The sequence below is a fragment of the Pagrus major genome, chromosome 2 (assembly GCF_040436345.1).
Source record: "Pagrus major chromosome 2, Pma_NU_1.0".
Lineage (NCBI taxonomy): Eukaryota > Metazoa > Chordata > Actinopteri > Spariformes > Sparidae > Pagrus > Pagrus major.
In genome coordinates, this window is record NC_133216.1 from 4,810,601 (window position 1) to 4,828,294 (window position 17,694).

Consider the following 17,694-nt stretch of genomic DNA (forward strand, 5'->3'; position numbering starts at 1 on the left):
CTTTATGATATCCTACTATATGAGACAAAGAATTGGGAAAGTCTGTGCTATCCTCAGTGCTACCAAATGCTTTGCAGGATCAGCAAACGTTTTACACTTTTAACTTTAACGTACCCTGTTGACTTGGAAGATCGCCTTGTTGAGTCTTTCCAAACAACAAAGCCACAATTGAATTTTGTGACCTGATTTTCCACAGAAAATCCCATGACACTGTTGTGATACGGGAGGATTAAATCAAAATAAGCAGAACGTATAGGGTATTTTAGGGAATGCAAGGACTTTTGTGCATTTGTTTTTCACAGATGGTCCAGCTTTGTGGGTCAACCTTGGACAAATTACCATAAAACAGCCAAACCAACTATATTTGAATAATGCGAATAAGAGCTATACAGAGCTTACGAGAGTCCTGACTGCTGCTGCAATTCATTTCAGAGTTTCTAGGACACTGGGTCAATGTAGTTCTCTATGATCTACATAAGTGGGAGAGGAAGAATTAGGTTACTGCCTTTCCTTCCCATTGATCAAGTGTGTCAGAGTTACAGTAGATCTGTGATAAAACACTCAAGGATGAAAATCAAACTTTAAAATCACTTCAAGAGGAAAAACGCAAAGATACAATTACCGGTACTGTACAAGTACAGCTACAGCAGCATATGTATCATTGCAAGGTTTCAGTGAGTATAAAGTTTCATTTCATTGAGTCCTTGAGTGTGAAATGAAATGCATATTAAATTCACAGCAAGGAAAAGACTAGTCAGGTGATTAAGAGCTAAGAGAGACAGAGAGGACAGAAAAGAGAGAAAGAAAGAAAGAAAATATATGAGAGCAAAGTTTCATTTACCACGTTCTAGCTTCTTATCTGAGAACCGCAAGAGCAGCAAATTGACAGTGGGTAGGACATAGGTGTGAGGGGTAAAGGGTTGAAACGGGCAAAGTAAACAAGATGTAGGAGAGAGAAAGACAAAGAGAGACGCAGTGAGTCCAGAAATCTCATGGCTGTCAGTGAGTGATAAACAGATCATCACCATACATCAACAGTCAAAATGCTGTGACTTATACAAGAGTCATGGTCCCAACACAATTCCATGAAAACATACCTGCAAACCGGCATCCACAAACAGGCACACTTAGACACACACAAATGCATACAATAATGGACTACACACTGGAACTAGAAAAGTGTCAGATTATATAACAAACCAATGCAAAATTAAGTAGGAGAACAAATATGTGGCAGAGTGTGTCTGTGTGTATGTAAATGCAACAGTGTGTATGACCTGTGCGTTCACATACAGTAGTGTGTGTCAGTAAGAAGCTGTAGACCATACTCACTGGTGCCTTCCTCTGAAACCATCCCAAGTCCCTCTGCCTTGTTCTGTCTCTCAAAAGCATTCAGGTCCAAAACGCTGTCAACATCAAATACTCAGTCAGCAGGGATGGGAACAACTACATCAAAAAGTATCTAGTTTGCAAATTACAAATCCTTGTTTATTAAATGTATCAAATAAAATACAAAGTACGGACATCAGGAAATATATTTAATCGTCATACAATTAATAAATAATCTGAAAATTAAAAAAAAACATTCCATAAAAACTGATATTATCACATTTTAGGCATTCAGTCACCTCAATGTGGGTGAGACCTCCCAACAATGAAAAGATGAGCTCTGGTCTGAGAGATTGATCCAAATCTTATTTTTTTATTTCCATGACAACAGGGCTAACCACTTGAATATCTTTAATGACACGCTTATTTTGAGTAGTGGTCAAAGAAGCGGCTGTAAAAACTTTTCTCTCTACTCTCCTCTTTCTATCTTTTTGGTGATGAACCCATTTCCTATAAATCCTTCACAATAAATGTCCCCCAGTATATATTTATTTTAAAGCGTCTACTATGAAGCAGAAAAACTTGGAAACATAGGGTTTTCATTGGTAGTTACTTAACACGACTTCTGAAACAGCTGAGCATGAACATGAGATACCAGCTACAAGCCAGGCTGAAGTATAGGCGCCGGTTATACCTAACTATCAGCTAATTTCATTTTTAATGGTAACGTTTTGATCACTCCTTGCAATCAGTGTGGAGTGTGACGTAGGTTGGATGAGTGGATCTCAGGAAAACTGCAGTGACCAATACCAGAGGTCAAGCAATCGAACAGGTACATTTTGAAGGGGCACTGCACTGGTATACATTAATGTGTTTTAGTGTTTTAAATAAGCATATAAAAGCTCTTGAAGTGTGTTGTGACAAATACTATCTTTTGTTTCTGCTAAGCAAAATACAAATGCGAAAATTCTCAAAAGTAATTCAATACATATCTTAAATACATTTATTTGAAATACTGCTCTAATCTCTGCTGTCAGTCAATCACAGTATACTGTCAAAAAAACCTGTAAATGCATTACAGACCTGCAGGTCTGCATCAGAGACTGAACGCTAAGGAAGAATCCCACATCCTTTTTATCCTTCAGATAGTCCAGCATTCTCTGCACACAGACAGGAAGAGAGAACACAAAAGATGTTCTTGTCAACAGAAATCTACCACAAAGATTAAGATCATACTGTTGAGAAAAAGAAAATTTAGTTAAGTTATCTAAAATGTATATAAAACTTGCACGTTGTCTATTTACAGTACCTGCTGTACATCACTGTTGCCTCCGTTGAGGATGGAGATTCCCAGTTTGAGTGTGGAAGAAACCATGGCTCCGGGTTCACCTGAAATAAAACCATACATCGGTGGTTTCCAACAGGTTTTGACCCAACAATGAAATCAAAGTAGAGATAGATCATCTCTGCGATCACAAAACATATATCTGACTACTTACGACTTTATAATCTTGTTACACAAAACTGTACATTGTATTACTCAATGCTAGTATCTAAAAAGCTGATCTGGCATTTGTGTACCCTGAAACCTGGGAGAATGACCTCTCCACTATTTTTTTGACATTTTCATAATTCACCTCTTGAGGCAAGGTCCAAAATCTACATAATTCTCTTTAATATCTCAAACACCACTGATCTGATTTTGACTTAACATTTCAATCCTGGCATCCAAAGAAAATGGGCAAGGGGGTACAGTAATAGTTACACAGCTCAAAAAAATAATTGCTACAGATTTGTCCAGATGGGCAATATATCATTCATGGGAAATTAGGCATGAAAGTGACAAAAACTTGTGTGTCAGTGTTCAAGTCCATATGTGTGAGTGGGTACAGCAGCTACCTTTACAGGCACTGATCATCTGCAGCACCATTTCAGCAGCCCCACGGTTGTGTAGACGGGACTGCTGGTACAGAAGCCTCTGTTTCTCCATCTCCTTTTCCTGTGGAGCAGAGCAGGAAGGACACAGCTGTAACCCTGTCAACAAAGGCTGCACTGCCCCCCACACTCACTCAATCACACACAAATGAACAAACATCCTCCTCCTCTGTCCTAATGAATCATCCTCATAGTGAGGTTGCCAGATTCAGCACTACGGTATCTCCTTAAACAAATACAGTTGGTCCTGATGTTGGGCAGATGTGCTGGGTGAACAAAAACATGGGTGTGCACGAAGAAATAGCTGCAACAACTAAAATCTCAATGTCTTAAGAAGATTATAAATTATGCAGTTTTAGATTTTTTTGCGCTCATGAGAGAGTTAAGCTTGCTGCATCTGCTCTTTGTATTAAGCTAGACTGTAGCCAAGATAGCTATCATTTATATTTCTCCAAATGTTGAACTGTTCCTTTCAGGGTCCTAAATGAACCTGTTATTTAAAAAAATCACTGTTTTGCTGATGTAAATTGATCAAGATCATGATGTGGGCTCAGGAGCTGGCTGCAGCACTGGCCTCTTTTCATGGAAAAGCCAAATCTAAAAGACCAAAACTCATATGAAACCTCACAAAGATAGAAATACAGCAACACACACAGACACACACACACACTCTCTTCCATTTGAACACGATGTGTATTAGTGATGTAAACAGTTACACCAGCTCTTGACATCATTCAGAGGCAGCAAACGTTCGATGGCAGCAAACATTTCTTCCCGGAGCATAAAACACACATTTCACACATTTTTACGAGTAAGCAACAGTAGTTGTAGTAACACAGCATGCATATCCTGCTTCCGGCATTACAACTGAGTGTCAGCTATCTAAAAGGCCTACAGTTACACTACCTCCAGCAGCATCATGTGGTTCCTTTCTGATTTAGGTTTAACTACAGGATATTACTGTAAACTTTAGCTGAAATTCAGGCAAAGGCTTTTACTCAAATTGACTATAAGTCAGTTAGCACTGTACTCTTGTGAAGCCATGACAATCGCCTCCTGTAAGATAATCATTTTCAGATTTACTTAAAGCAACATAACAAGTCTTAGATTTTGATATTTAATGTTCTAAGATCACAATTGCAGGGATGGTCTTTCAGCTAAAAAGTAAATGATGAGATTTTGATTCAATATCTAATTGCAAAAAAAAAAGTTCAGTATGATCTTAGTAAAATTGTTTTATCATATGTGTTTCCCTGTATAGATATTGTATACTGTTTGTATACAATGTACTGTAATATACAGTATATAGTTTTATCTTGTTGTTAGTTTTACACGGGTGTAATAGTAGTGTACACTATTACACTATTACACTGTTGTAATATCATCTTTCTTTCTGGTTTCTTTAATGCTGCTAGATAATACAGCACTCTACTTCACTGCTCTTCACTGTCCTCTATCAAACTACAGTACATAACTCTCTTTGCTACAAATCATCATACAATATAGCTGCTGACAACCATCCTGTTGACAAAAGAGGTTAGATCTGACCCACCCACTGCAAACCATGCATAAAGCCCCAACCAAAGCACCCAGAACTGATTCTACCCCTCCCTCCGCCCCCCTCCCTCGTAAGCCTGACTGTGTTTTCAAAAGTTACAGAGAAACTTTTTTTCTAGTTAGAGGTTCTGCTCAACTTTCGAGCAAATGATGTGTCTGTGTGGTGAGTGAAAAGAGATTCAATGAGATTATGGGTATGAGTATGTGTGTGTGTGTGTGTGTGTGTGTGTGTGTGTGTGTTTGTGTGAATGATGCAGCGTGTATTTGCATGAATTTGTGTGCTTGTGTTTGGGACAGTGTATGCACGGCTGACTGTGCAGGCTTTTACTGTAGTCCTTGGTGAGCACAGAGAGGGAGACATTTTCAAATTCAAAGTAAAGACAAACAAAATCCGTTAACTTGCCAGTTGTTAGATTTTGAATTAAAGTTACCAGGTGAGTCCATAAAGGTGAACACAGACCAATTAGCAAGTGAGTACAGGACGATGTGAGTCGGGAAAAAGGTGGTGCAAATCTAGGAGAGACTTACCACAGACACACAAGATCAGTACAAGAGAGCTGGTTTTACTGTTAGGAAATCTTCTGCATGGCTTCGCTTGATAACTATCATCAGTTTCCAAAAAGAGCTGCTCAATTAAGTCTTGGATAGCAACATCACGTTTCTGAGCACATATCAGGGACCAAAAAGGAATAGTAATAATGTTCATTACATGGAAATAATGTTTATAATCAACATCGAAGGGATTATTATAGTACGTTAAGAAATGTGCAGTGCAATGATTGCGATGCTACCCTCCAGGAAAAGCCATGAATCTCTATAGCTACATTACAGGGTCCAAATCTGGCTTTTAAGGTAAAACAAATCATTGAGATATTCATTCAAATCACCATATTAAGGAGTTGATTTACTAAGTTATTGTTTATTTAGACACTTATGATTATTTTTGTCCATAACTGTGCAGGTTTTGCGCTGGCTAAGTCATATTTAAGTAGAAAGACAGAAAGAAAGAAAAATCTTTTTTTTTAACTCGCAGTTTTTGTTTTAGGTTCAGTAGAACTGAAATGGCGTTCATTTTTCACTTAATTGTTTTCAAATAGTGTCCTGCAAATGTATTGATATGCTGCTGAATTTAGCAGCTATTCTGTGATAGATCCAATCACCCTTAGACTCGTCACGACAGGTGCTGCCACTTAAAAAAAGCCTTGTGTGTGTCTGTGGAGCAGGGCTGTGTGCACAACCGATAACAATGGTATGCTGGCAACACATTTCTAGCGAATATCTTGTGAGATGTGATCAACTTAGTCTATCAACTCCTAAAAATTCAGAATCACATCAGACTTGGAAATTATGTTTCTGAAATGATGCAGCTGGCAAAAAGACTCAGTGGTTTGTTTTGACCTGGGTTTCATTTTGTTGTCTTTAGCTGCACCATCTCTCTGCACTCAAGTCATGCAATTTAGCAAATAAAACAAATTGAGTCCGCAACATTGATCCGACTGGTGGGAAGAGTCCAGCAAAGGCATGCACAGGTCAGTCCACCATAGCAGGAAATAGACAAGTGGTGTGAGTGAAGAAGTGAGAGCAGACAGGAAGAGAATAAAAGAGAAATGTTGTAGCAAATGGTGGGTTGGGGGGGTGTGCCGAGTGTGATGCCCTGGTGTGATCACTGCGTGGGGAGTTGCTTCTCCGCTGACTCCCCTGTGTCCCCTTCCCCTGGTCCCCCCATACCATCTCTGTCTGTCGCACCTCAAAGGATGGCTCCTCCCCCTCCTGTTCTCCCCCTTCGTCTTCCTCACCAATGTGACAGCTCTGGAGGTAGATGAGACATAGGACATAAGAGATCACACATAATTAGCAATCTTACACGCCTTGTAATAAAAAGGTTTTATGCAATGCTGAAAATAATCTCAAAACAAATTCACAAGGTTTAATAGGTAAAGGCAAGTAAACCGATATCAGCTAGGTTTAGTAGTAGTAAAACTAAAATAAATTGTAAGGTTTTGAGCAAGGTCTTGGTCAAATGAAAAGGGCTAGAGAGGGTTGGGATAAGAAATTAAATTGGGATCAACCCAAATAGATTGTGTTGAAAGCAAATGTACATTATGCAACACCATACTTTCTGCTGTGCAATTGAAATGTCTGTTTCCAATGTCTCCAGGTAATTCAGTATTTCTATTATTTCTAATGCACAAAACGCACACTTAAAATCTCAAGACATTGTGCTCACGGAACAAAAGTTTAAGGTGCTGCTCACTTACCTTTGCCATAATATCCGCATAAGACATATAGAGATGGTCAACGTCAAGTTTACTGAAATGAGACATCACATTACAGGAATCAGTGAGTCCTACTCAGAGACAGGTAACAAAGGCGCAATGCAGAAGAAGCCAGATGCTCTTACGTCTTTTCTGTGAGAGCTGTACGGCTGAAATGAAGAATCAGCTGATGAAGGGGGTCAGGCTTCGTCTCAGTCTCCTCTTCCTCTTCCTCCTCTTCCTCCATGGCTTTCTAATTTAATTATTGGAGATAACATGAATCTTGACAAAAACCTTCCTATATACCAATATGCCATTAATGCCAACTGTGTGACTCAGAATTAAAGGGAGGATGACTTACTGATAAGTCATCAATCATCTTGTCCTCAAATGAATAACCCTCAGTCTCCAACCAGTTGCGCTTGTAGGCGTCCAAGAACATGTTGGTTGCCCTGTGCCTGTGTGAGGACCGATATTTAAGACTTACTACATAATTAAAACTTAATTCAGAAGGGTTGTGATGACGCATGTAAAGCCTTCTGATCTTAATAGGTTGTTTTGTTAGTGAGTATGAAGGGAATCCTTACGTGGGGATGTTGTACAGGGGCGTCATCCTGAAACAGGCCACAACTGCCCTGCGACGCTGTTTGGACAGCAGCTTGTGCCACACCATTTTCTTTGACTTGAAGGGATGCTCTGTCTATAGCAAGAAAAAATGTCCACTGAACAAATTGTTCCTGAAAATATTTACAAAAGCTGAAGTTTAAAGCTTAAATATGTTTCTTTGCTGGCAGGACACTTGGCTTGTCTTCTACTCACCACCTCAATGTGGTAAAGGACAGCAGACACCTCTTGTACCCTTTTAACCACCTTCTCAGGATCCTCTGCATCTTCAGCCTTTCCTGCCATCTCCTTATAAAGAGCCATCTGCCAGCGCATAGCTGGGTCCTCCACCTGGAACCAATATGTATAATGTATGTAAAGATATTAAGATAGTGTTTTTTTTTTTATATTTATTTTCTTCAATATGTAAAACAATTTAAGAGTCTACCACCTTCCCTTGCAGATGCAGATTGTTGTGCAAGAACTCCCGCACCTCTTCATCTGTGTCTTTCTACAAGGAAAGAGACCAAGATTCAGAGGACAATGATCTTTCATCTTTTACTCAAGACAATCAAAAACATATTAGGGTTTAGTAAAGAACAGTATACTGAGTTTCAAAAGGAAAAAGAAACTGAACTCCGTGAATGTAGACAAATGTGACTTCATAGGATCATTTTCACATACTTTTATAAATCAAATAAATCAAATGAAGAATGCGCCAGTTTTCCCATGGTGGGACAAAATACAGTCAGCAAGTTGGCTTGAAACACTTTACAGTACCAGTGAGTATCTGATCTTGGCAAGATTGATGAGCTCCTGGTCTGCAGGGGAGCACATATTGAGGCCGATGGGAAGCAGCTTCTTTAATGCTGCAACGATAAGGGAGGTCTGCACAGAGTAGCGGTCCCCCCGCCGCTTCTTCTTGGTACGCTCCTGCTCTGAGCCCCCAGACTAAAGAGAGAAAGAAAAGTTCACACTGATGCCTCACTGTTACATTTACATACACCTGCGCCTCAGACATCAAGCATTTCCTTTTCATAAAATATTTTTTGTGACATCAGAGGCTTTTGAGTGATGAAGTAAGAAAACACAGGAGATTGAACCAACGGCCTAGTCACATTTTGCAAAAAGATCACAGCATGCTGATAAAGTGTTTCAGCAACTAAATGAAAGTGATTTTTCATCAGCTGAAATAAGACAGACCAACAACTACATTGTCTTCTAAAACTTCTAGTGGTGTTTCAGGTGCTTCATTGCTGCATCAGCTACAGTCGCTACACACAATGCAGCCTCACTGTTAGTAGTGCAGAGGCCACACAGGGCACATCCTGCCCATTGGATAGCACACAGAACAGCACAAGTCTATGGGGTCAGCTCCATCGCCCTGGAGCTCTTCTCATACACTCCTGTCCAGAGGCTTTCAATGCTCATTACTGACTGTTGTCTGGCCTCACAGCACCCTCTCTGCCCTCAGTGTGCATGGTGTGTGTGTATGTAGATAAATCTACTCTTTGGGCAGAGAGAGGCGTTGTGATGATCAGGTAACAGAAGCTCACTACAGTAATGACCATCTGATAGTCAAGGAGAGGAGGTTTTCTTATTTATCTTACAGCAACCATGAAAAACATCAAACAGTTATTAGATATTCAATGATTTAACACTTTAATGGTGTCAATGAATTAGACATGAAGGAACGAGTCCAGTTAGTAAATATGATGACAGCTATCTGGTGATGTCAAGCTAGCTCCAGTTTCCACCAACACCCAGCTAGCAACATATGCTACATATATGGAATATGTGAATCTAATGACAGGGAGGGAGGGTTCATAGCTTTTTGGTGTAAACAAGTAGTGGACACAAAGTCAATGATAATATGGAAAAGAGAAGAGTCCACCAGCGCAGGAATCTTTACCACAAAAGCTGAAAAAAATCCAAGCGTCAACAACAACATTTTAACATCACAGATGGCACAGTAGCATCGGCTCCACAGTTGTATCCAATAGGGACGATCTAAAGGCAAACTGTTTATTAATCAAAGAGAATAGGGTGATGGTGCTTGGCTGCAGGAGCGTTCACTCCAAATTAAATACACAACTGCTCAGCCAAGCACCATGAAACCTCTCAGGCCACTACGATCTACAGCAAAGAGCTTTCATCAAGCCACTCCAGACCCCGACTCACACATATACAAACACAGACATAAAAATAAAGACACACATCGCTAACACACGCACACTCACACTCAATATTACTTCAAGACAATCACAAATAAGTCCCACTCATAGAAAATACTCTTTAAATAAGCATTTTCGACAAAATCTACATTGTACAGAATCATTTCACCCATAGATATGCATTATAATGATATTGCTATTAATATATTGTCTCTTAGTTTAAATACAACTCTAGTTGTGAGTACTGCTATATCCTGTCCTCCTATTTTCATTTTGATTTCATAAACTTTTAATTATTTATTTTCCTCTTAAGTTCCTCTTTTTTCTAAGGCTGCACAAGGTAGTAAAAAAATGAATTTACAATTATTTGATCAGACATGATGATAACTATATGATTCATGAATAGTGGGAATGACTCTTTTTTGTATCACAAATCTCATTTTCACTGAAAAAATGTTTAAATAATGCTGATGTGACATTTGTTGAGGTCTGTACCAAGCGTACATGTTTTCTTCCATCTGAAGAACAAGATTTGGAGGCCAGGGCATCTCTGCAGCCCTACAGTACTTTCTTATAATGCTGTACATCGCACATTTGACCTTTATCAAAAAATACCAACTTTTGCAAATTGCATATTGCAATTGGCCAAATTGTGACTTCAGTAATATTTTGATTAATTCTGCAGCCCTAACTTGTACTAATTTTTGTCTTTGTGCTGCTGTCACACCCAAATTTCCACTTCGGGGAATCATTAAAAGACCGTATCGTATCGTATCGCATCGTATTTTATTTTATCTTGTCTTTTTTCCTGATAGTAACTATGTGTTTGCGTGTATGTATGTGTGTGAATGTTGGGGTCTGTGTGTAAGAAGTGTGGTAATCCATGGGAGAGCTTGATGAAATGCCTCCTCAGACTCAGGGTGCCATGCGATCAGCACAGCGCTCGTGCACAAACACAGTCTAACCTCTCCATCTCCGGCCTAGTGGCCCAGCGTCCAACCCCGACACAGGATATAAGGAGAAAACACAGTTAGCAACACTCCTACTACTGCCTAAACACTATTACATTGTCCTGGTGAAGGGATGTTATTAGTTATGTAATAACCTATTACTCTGACATTCTAGAAAATTATTATTATTTACATAATAATCATTTACCTGACTTTATTATCCATAGCAACTTAAAGGAAAGAAAGGAAACAACAGCTGACAATAGATCAAGAAGGGTTTCCTTGAATCTTTCCCTGCTTGGAATGGGTGGTGTTAGTGGAATATTAATTATTATTAGAGTTTAGTTTCTTAATGAGTTACAGCTCAAGATATGGAGTAAGCGAATAAGACATCTATTTACTGTAAGTAACAGGCTATGTTTTACTTGACCATTTGTCTACTTGTCCACTCTCACCTTGCTCATCTTGCTCTTACTGTCAGCAGTCAGGAAGGACATGTTGTTGATCTCATTCATCACTACAAAGTTCTGCTCCTCCCTCTTAAAGTTCTGTAATGACCAAAGTCAAATGTGAGATGGCAAAGGACAGACAAAAATCACAATATAGAAAAAACTAAATCAGAAAACATCACAGAAAACAGAGGACTCACATGGGACTTGGACCAGTAAATGAAGACCTCTCCCACCATCCTAAAAAGTTCCTCTGCATCTGGGTCTGGACAGGTCAGCCACCTCGCCCTACAGAAAAAGACAGCAATGACAGCAATGGCTTAACCCAAGTGCTCAGTCACAGTCAAGAAATGGAAAGGTATACTCTTGCTGTTGTCAGAAATAATACGGTCACAAACATGGTTGTGTGAGCATACCCTAAAACATGTTATACTGATGACATTTGACCATTCTGCTTTGGTAGATTTTAGTCTTTACATCAAATGCAAATAATATTGTGTCCACAAAAGAAGAACCATACTCACTCAGGAGAATAGTGTCAACTAAATTCTTAACTGTGATACTAAACAGCAATAACACAACAGCAGTAATGTGTTTGAAACATTTTTCATGACTTTGGTAAGTTCAGTTACCTGTTATTGTCCACGTAGCGGATGAGCAAGGGGTAGAGAGCATACAGGTCGCGACACAGCACAGCAAATTCATCTCGAATGGTCCCATTTTCACTGTCCACCTCTGTCTTGCCCTCCATGCGCAGCTGATCCTCCTCGGCCACCACCTTTCCAGAGCGCTTCTTCAGCTTTTCCATGGTGGGGATGAAGTGGGATTTAAGCATCTCTGGTTTAGCTCTGCTTACAATGGGCTGGGCGAACACTGGACAAGGGATATACGGGAATCAACGGTAGTTAGCAGCAATGAGAGTGAGTAAGTAAGTAAGAAAATGTAAGTTTAGCTGTGAAAATCTGTAAAATCTTATTGTGAAACTTCTGCTCACTGACCTGCCAATCTCTTCATCCAGGAGGCCTCATCTATACCCAGGTTGTTCACCACAATCTTCATGATGCTACCCAGCAGCTGGTTAAGATGCTCGGATGTGACAGAGGTGCAGATCTGACCTTCCATGTCAGGGAAATTCTCCAGGCCCCTCTCCCACCAGCGAGGGAGGTAGTTACACAACATGGGCAGGGTGATCTCAATCACATGAGGCATTTCTGTGTAGCGAGCCCCAGACTCAGCCAGGTCATGGATCTCCTTCATCAGGATCTCCAGCTCTGGGATGTCGGGACACAGCTCCTCCACTTGGTTTGGAAGACCCAGAACTGGGGAGAGAGACAATGGAAAGATGAATCAAAAGTTAAGGAAACAAGTTAATCATTACCAAAAAAGTAAAAAAAACAATGTAATGTTGTGCTAGGGAGAAAAACAAGGCAGAATGCAAAACCCACTGGATCTCTCTCTGGGAGTCTTGGTGGTGTAAACAGAAAACGTGTTGAACTCATTCAGTACTGGCTCAAGGAAAGCCACTGGCATAGCAGCTGCTAAGTGGGCCAAGCACTCGCCAAGAGCTGGTCGCTGTCTGCAGAGGAGAAAAATACCACAAAATCCTCATGAAGTGTCTGCATAAAAACAAGTAAAATCATTGTACAAATCAATCTTTTGAAGCAGACATTACAATTTGTTCCTGCTAGAGGCAGTTTATGCAGTGTTCCTGTCATTTTGTATAGCTATGTAAATAAATCAACTTGACTTAATAATCAAATTCCACATAAATGCAAATCGTCCAAGGAAACTTGCTTACATATTTTTAGATTTTCATAGACATAAGCAGACTCTACTTACTGCTCTGCATGTGGAGTCTTCACAGTGCCCAGAGAGTAGATGCTGCACATTAAACGATAGCAGGATATTTGCAAGTCATCCACTGAAGATAAAGAGAAGAGATGCATTGCACTTTTAGTCAGTTAGGGACAAACAATGAACCATTCATTCAATGGAGAGAAGCCCTTCACTCACTCATGACGTCATCTCCAAACTGGTGCTGGGCAATGTGGTCAAACAGTGTAGTGAGGACTGGTAGCAGGGCAATGGTGGTGTAGTTGATGTTTTGGGACACACCTTTTACCTATAGGAACAAAATACATACACAAATATGGACATCAGTTCATAAGAAAAATGTACAGCAATGTAAAAAAAACTAACAAAAAAACACAGTATGGTGCTGTGCCTGACCTGGTTTCGACTGGACACTTTGCCAAGTTTTAGATTTTCAACCATTTTCTCAATGTCATCCGCAGCACTCTCAAAGAACTGACGCAGGATCGCCTTCACGATCTCAGGGCCTGATTTCATAACAGTCCTTAAAAAGAAGGACAAAAAAAATGTGTAAAAAAAAAAAAAAAAGAAAGAAAGCAAGAAAAAAAAGTGGTTTGTGGTTTGTTTCTATTTTCATCCTGCCAATAGACAGTGAGTTACCTGGCATCCAGTGATCGTGAGAGGATGTGCAGACAGTTTACCACTGCACCTGCATCTGTTCCTGAAAACAGCACAGCAAAGATGTGTTGTCAGAGCTTTCCTACTATAAAATCCACTTCTATTACTTTCAACACACACACTTTCAATTTATTGTAGAGGCCAGATATAATCTTAAAAGCTCCACATCAAAAACAGAAAACAGGGCATACAGTTGTGGTGCAGCATGTTATAAAAACCATGCATATGCCTTTCCGACATAAACTGGCATTTTTATTTTTTTTAAAAGAAGGTGTGGTGAGAATGTGCACACCTTGCACATACTTCTTACAAGGGGTGAATACAGTTTTCAAGAGATAGCTACAGGCGATATGATGAAGCAGAGATTAAATATAAGATGATGTAACACAAAAGTAAAACATTGTTTAAATTAACTGCTCATTTCACTGATTGAGATTGTATTTATGCAGTCTTTACATCTTCTGTCAAATGTCAAATCAAAGCATTTAACGACCATTTCTAAACTTCTAAAACTTGTGTCTGAATGATGTGAGAAGTGTGAGATTTATAAAACAGAACCAGGCGTATGTGCAACTTTCTAAATCTAAAGAAAATAATGAATATGCATATTTCTGTCTTTGTGCATACACGGACTTTTAGTCATGAATCTATACAGAGTTGTACGCATCTAACCCCAGGTTACAGAAAACATCAAAGCCAAGCAGTAGGTGAGCTAAAGAGAGAGAAGCATTAGATGAAGAGATCCAGTAAGGAGGGAATGAGAGCGTAAGACAACAGACTAAATGTGAATCTGTGATACAATGTTGATTAGTATATATTGCACAAATGGGAAGGTAGAGGAATAAAGAGAAATTAGACAGGAAAACAGATACAAAGGGACAGGGATGGTGACAGGGCATAACACCACCATGCAGATTCCTTACCAAAAAGAGATACTCTGTGCCTCACCAAAGCAGCCAACTTACAGAAGATACTGAGGTAGGAGGAGAAAAGAGGAAAAGGAGGGAGAAGGGTAGAGGACGGTAAGGGGAAACAGGGCAGGAAAGATATTTGGAGTGACACAGAAAGCAAAAGGGAGGTCAAGGAAATAAGGGACATCACTCAATAGGAGAGAGATGAAGGGAGATGGAAGAGGTAGAGGACAGACACTGTCCCATGAAAGTACTGTACTAAAGGAAAGATAAATGGTAAGAGTTCAAGTCACATATTTCAGAGAACAAACCAGTCTTTTAAATAACCCTTTCTACATTTTTACTGCACATACCTTGCAATCATTTCCTTCTCCTTATTGGACGAATGTCCTCCACTCCCCAAGACTTTAGCAGGAGTAGAGAGGAAGTAAAGGCAGTGGTTCTTGAAGTACTGATTTACCAGTGGCAAGAGGATCTATAAAAAAAAACAACCCAGGATGAAATATTCATTCAAGAAATAAGAAACACACTATCAGACCATCTCTCAGTGTTCATTAATTGCAGCAGGGTGGCATGGATCTGTTACTACTCATGACTTCCTTGTAGAGGCAGACAAGCAAAAGAAGAACACAATAATGCATCAAGCAGCTCACCTTGGCAAAGAATTTGATCTCTTGTTCATGTGGCGACTTTTCCACCCTACCACTGCTAACCACAGCCTCTGTTAAAAACAGAGATAAAAGTAAGTAAGCTCTCAGTCAAACGTGCAAGTTGAAGTAAACAATACACAGTAAATTGCTGCTCCCATGAGAGGCCTTTGTCTCTAAAGCCACAGTACCAAGATGAGCGATGAACTCCTGTGCGATGTCCATCCATTTAAGAAGCTTCTGGAGAAAGCCGTAGGCAAAACGCTTCTCAATAGAGGAAATGTCCTGCTCCATATCCTTCAGTCCCCTGAGGAAGAAGGGTATGAGGGAAGAGAGAGTTAAAAATAAAGAAACAGAGAAACATATGGAGAACCATCAGCAATTTCATCATTTCATCATTTTAGTAACTCAGCAAAATGATCAGAATACCCTGTTTACCTCGTCACAGCATATCCATTGAGCTGGAGGAACTTGAGGAGGTCCTGGGCCTTCTCCCTGTCCCTGGCCTTCTCCTTAGCCGTCAGGGTGTCATAAGGCACAAGCAGAGGATGGGTGCCACCGCCTAAAAGAAGCAATAATTAAGTCGTTTTTTGACTTAACAGACTGCAAACTAGCCACCGCTAGAAACAAAATTCTCAGCTGAGGATGTGTAAAACAGAGCTGCTCTTACCTTTGCCCTGTAGCTCCAACTTCTTTTTCCTGCCCCACGTGTTGTGATAGTTTTCAGCCAGCTGCTCAGCCATAGACTGCATGGAGAGGGGGGAAAATTAATTAAATAATCAGGCTCCTGACAAACATCTAACCAAAATATGAGACCTATTCTTGCAAAGACTGACAGAAAGATACATACCTGCAGCTCTCGCGACAAGGCCATTCCTGCGATGTCTACTGGCTGAGGGTTGTAGCCGTGACTGGGATCATAAGTGGCCTGAAGACAAAGAAGATGAGATGAGATGAGATGAGATGAGATGAGATGAGATGAGATGAGATGAGATGAGATGAGATGAGATGAGATGAGATGAGATGAGATGAGACAAGCATTTATTGATCTCCAGAGAAAAACACTCAGGTGTTATAGCTACACAAAAACAGAATTCTGAGTGTTTATTTCCTCCTCTCTCTTGTACCTGAGCAGTTTGGGAGATCTTGCGTGTGGTAGTGGCCTTCTTCTCAACCTCTCCCTCCCCATCCCTGGCTTTATCCAAGGTCCACTCCCAGGCCAGCATGGCTTTGATGGATTCTTTGATTGGCCAACGATAAATCTCCTTGTCCTGAAAAACAGAGAAGAAGAAGATTTAAAAATTAACTGGGTGCCTATTAACAATAAACAAATACAAATAACTGCATTTAGAATGTATGTGAAGATCTAAAAACATGGAATGAGGGATTAAACGTTCCTGGCTCAGGAATATTAGTTTTACATTTTGGCTAATAAATAAGCTTAGTTTCAGTTTTGTACCTGTGTGCAGATTATCAGGATTCTGACTATACAGAAGGTCACGGGTCATTACCTTTTCAGAGAATGTTTTGTATGGCCGGAGCATTGGGTGAGTCTTCGCATTCTCATCCAACACCTCTCCATAGGTCCAGTTGTTCTGAATCTAAAAAAATAGCATGAACCATTGACATAATCATTATAACGTACTAACAATTTCAAAAAAACAAATCAGGACTTAATATATATATGCTGATTTACATTTGACATAACTGACCTTTTCAAAGGCCCATTTATCATGAGTATGCTCTGCATATTTGTTGATGAAAGCATCCAGCCTCTCTGGGATGATTGTGCTGTGAATAGATCGACTCACATTTCAAACTGCATAGGATATAAAAACCATTCACTTTTACCTAAAGGAATTACTTTATTAGCTTTTAATAACCCTAGCTAAATCTCACTGTAATTCTCTGTTAGGTCATATGTCGCAGCGCATGTCACGTCTTTGCAGTTGCTGCTTTTTTCACTGAAAATGAGATGCTGACGTTGCTCATTATACAAAGACCCTTCAAAGGGCATTAACAAGGCTATAGCAACATAGTTGCAAATTAAATGTATCTGTTAATGTTTGGCATTGTTATGTTTAAAGCATAATTTTGCATTAAAAGGCATACAAAATGTATTTAAACTATATCATATTATATCATAATGTGCTTTTAAATTTTTTTCTGTAGACCACTGTGAACTATTTTTGTAATGCCTTGTATTTTCCTGCTCACTTGGTGGTCTCGACTGGTTTAGGATCAAAGTTGCCTTCAGCGTCCACAGAGGCCTTTTTCTCAGTGTTAGAGGAGTAGCTGGCATCCACATAGTCAGGCGGGATGGCTCCTGCTATAGCACAGAGGCAGGGCATGGCGATCTTGAAGAGCTCTGCATCAAATTTCTAAAGTTAGGAT

At 39.8% G+C, this 17,694-nt stretch overlaps 1 protein-coding gene across 1 annotated transcript in view; it reads right to left on the bottom strand.

The window, feature by feature from the left end:
• ryr1b (ryanodine receptor 1b (skeletal)) overlaps positions 1-17,694 on the bottom strand; it is a 70,410-nt gene that overhangs the window by 14,569 nt on the left and 38,147 nt on the right. Inside the window, 34 exon segments of the mRNA XM_073485278.1 lie at positions 842-859; positions 1,333-1,406; positions 2,413-2,489; positions 2,639-2,718; positions 3,229-3,328; positions 6,550-6,630; positions 7,080-7,131; positions 7,223-7,329; positions 7,438-7,534; positions 7,664-7,776; positions 7,896-8,030; positions 8,131-8,190; positions 8,460-8,630; positions 10,819-10,833; positions 11,259-11,351; positions 11,453-11,540; positions 11,885-12,125; positions 12,251-12,571; positions 12,698-12,828; positions 13,092-13,173; positions 13,266-13,374; positions 13,482-13,608; positions 13,725-13,785; positions 14,666-14,715; positions 15,007-15,128; positions 15,307-15,374; positions 15,492-15,607; positions 15,739-15,862; positions 15,971-16,046; positions 16,151-16,228; positions 16,428-16,571; positions 16,812-16,901; positions 17,013-17,091; positions 17,518-17,681. Of these exon segments, the coding sequence (XP_073341379.1) occupies positions 842-859; positions 1,333-1,406; positions 2,413-2,489; positions 2,639-2,718; positions 3,229-3,328; positions 6,550-6,630; positions 7,080-7,131; positions 7,223-7,329; positions 7,438-7,534; positions 7,664-7,776; positions 7,896-8,030; positions 8,131-8,190; positions 8,460-8,630; positions 10,819-10,833; positions 11,259-11,351; positions 11,453-11,540; positions 11,885-12,125; positions 12,251-12,571; positions 12,698-12,828; positions 13,092-13,173; positions 13,266-13,374; positions 13,482-13,608; positions 13,725-13,785; positions 14,666-14,715; positions 15,007-15,128; positions 15,307-15,374; positions 15,492-15,607; positions 15,739-15,862; positions 15,971-16,046; positions 16,151-16,228; positions 16,428-16,571; positions 16,812-16,901; positions 17,013-17,091; positions 17,518-17,681 (3,544 nt within the window).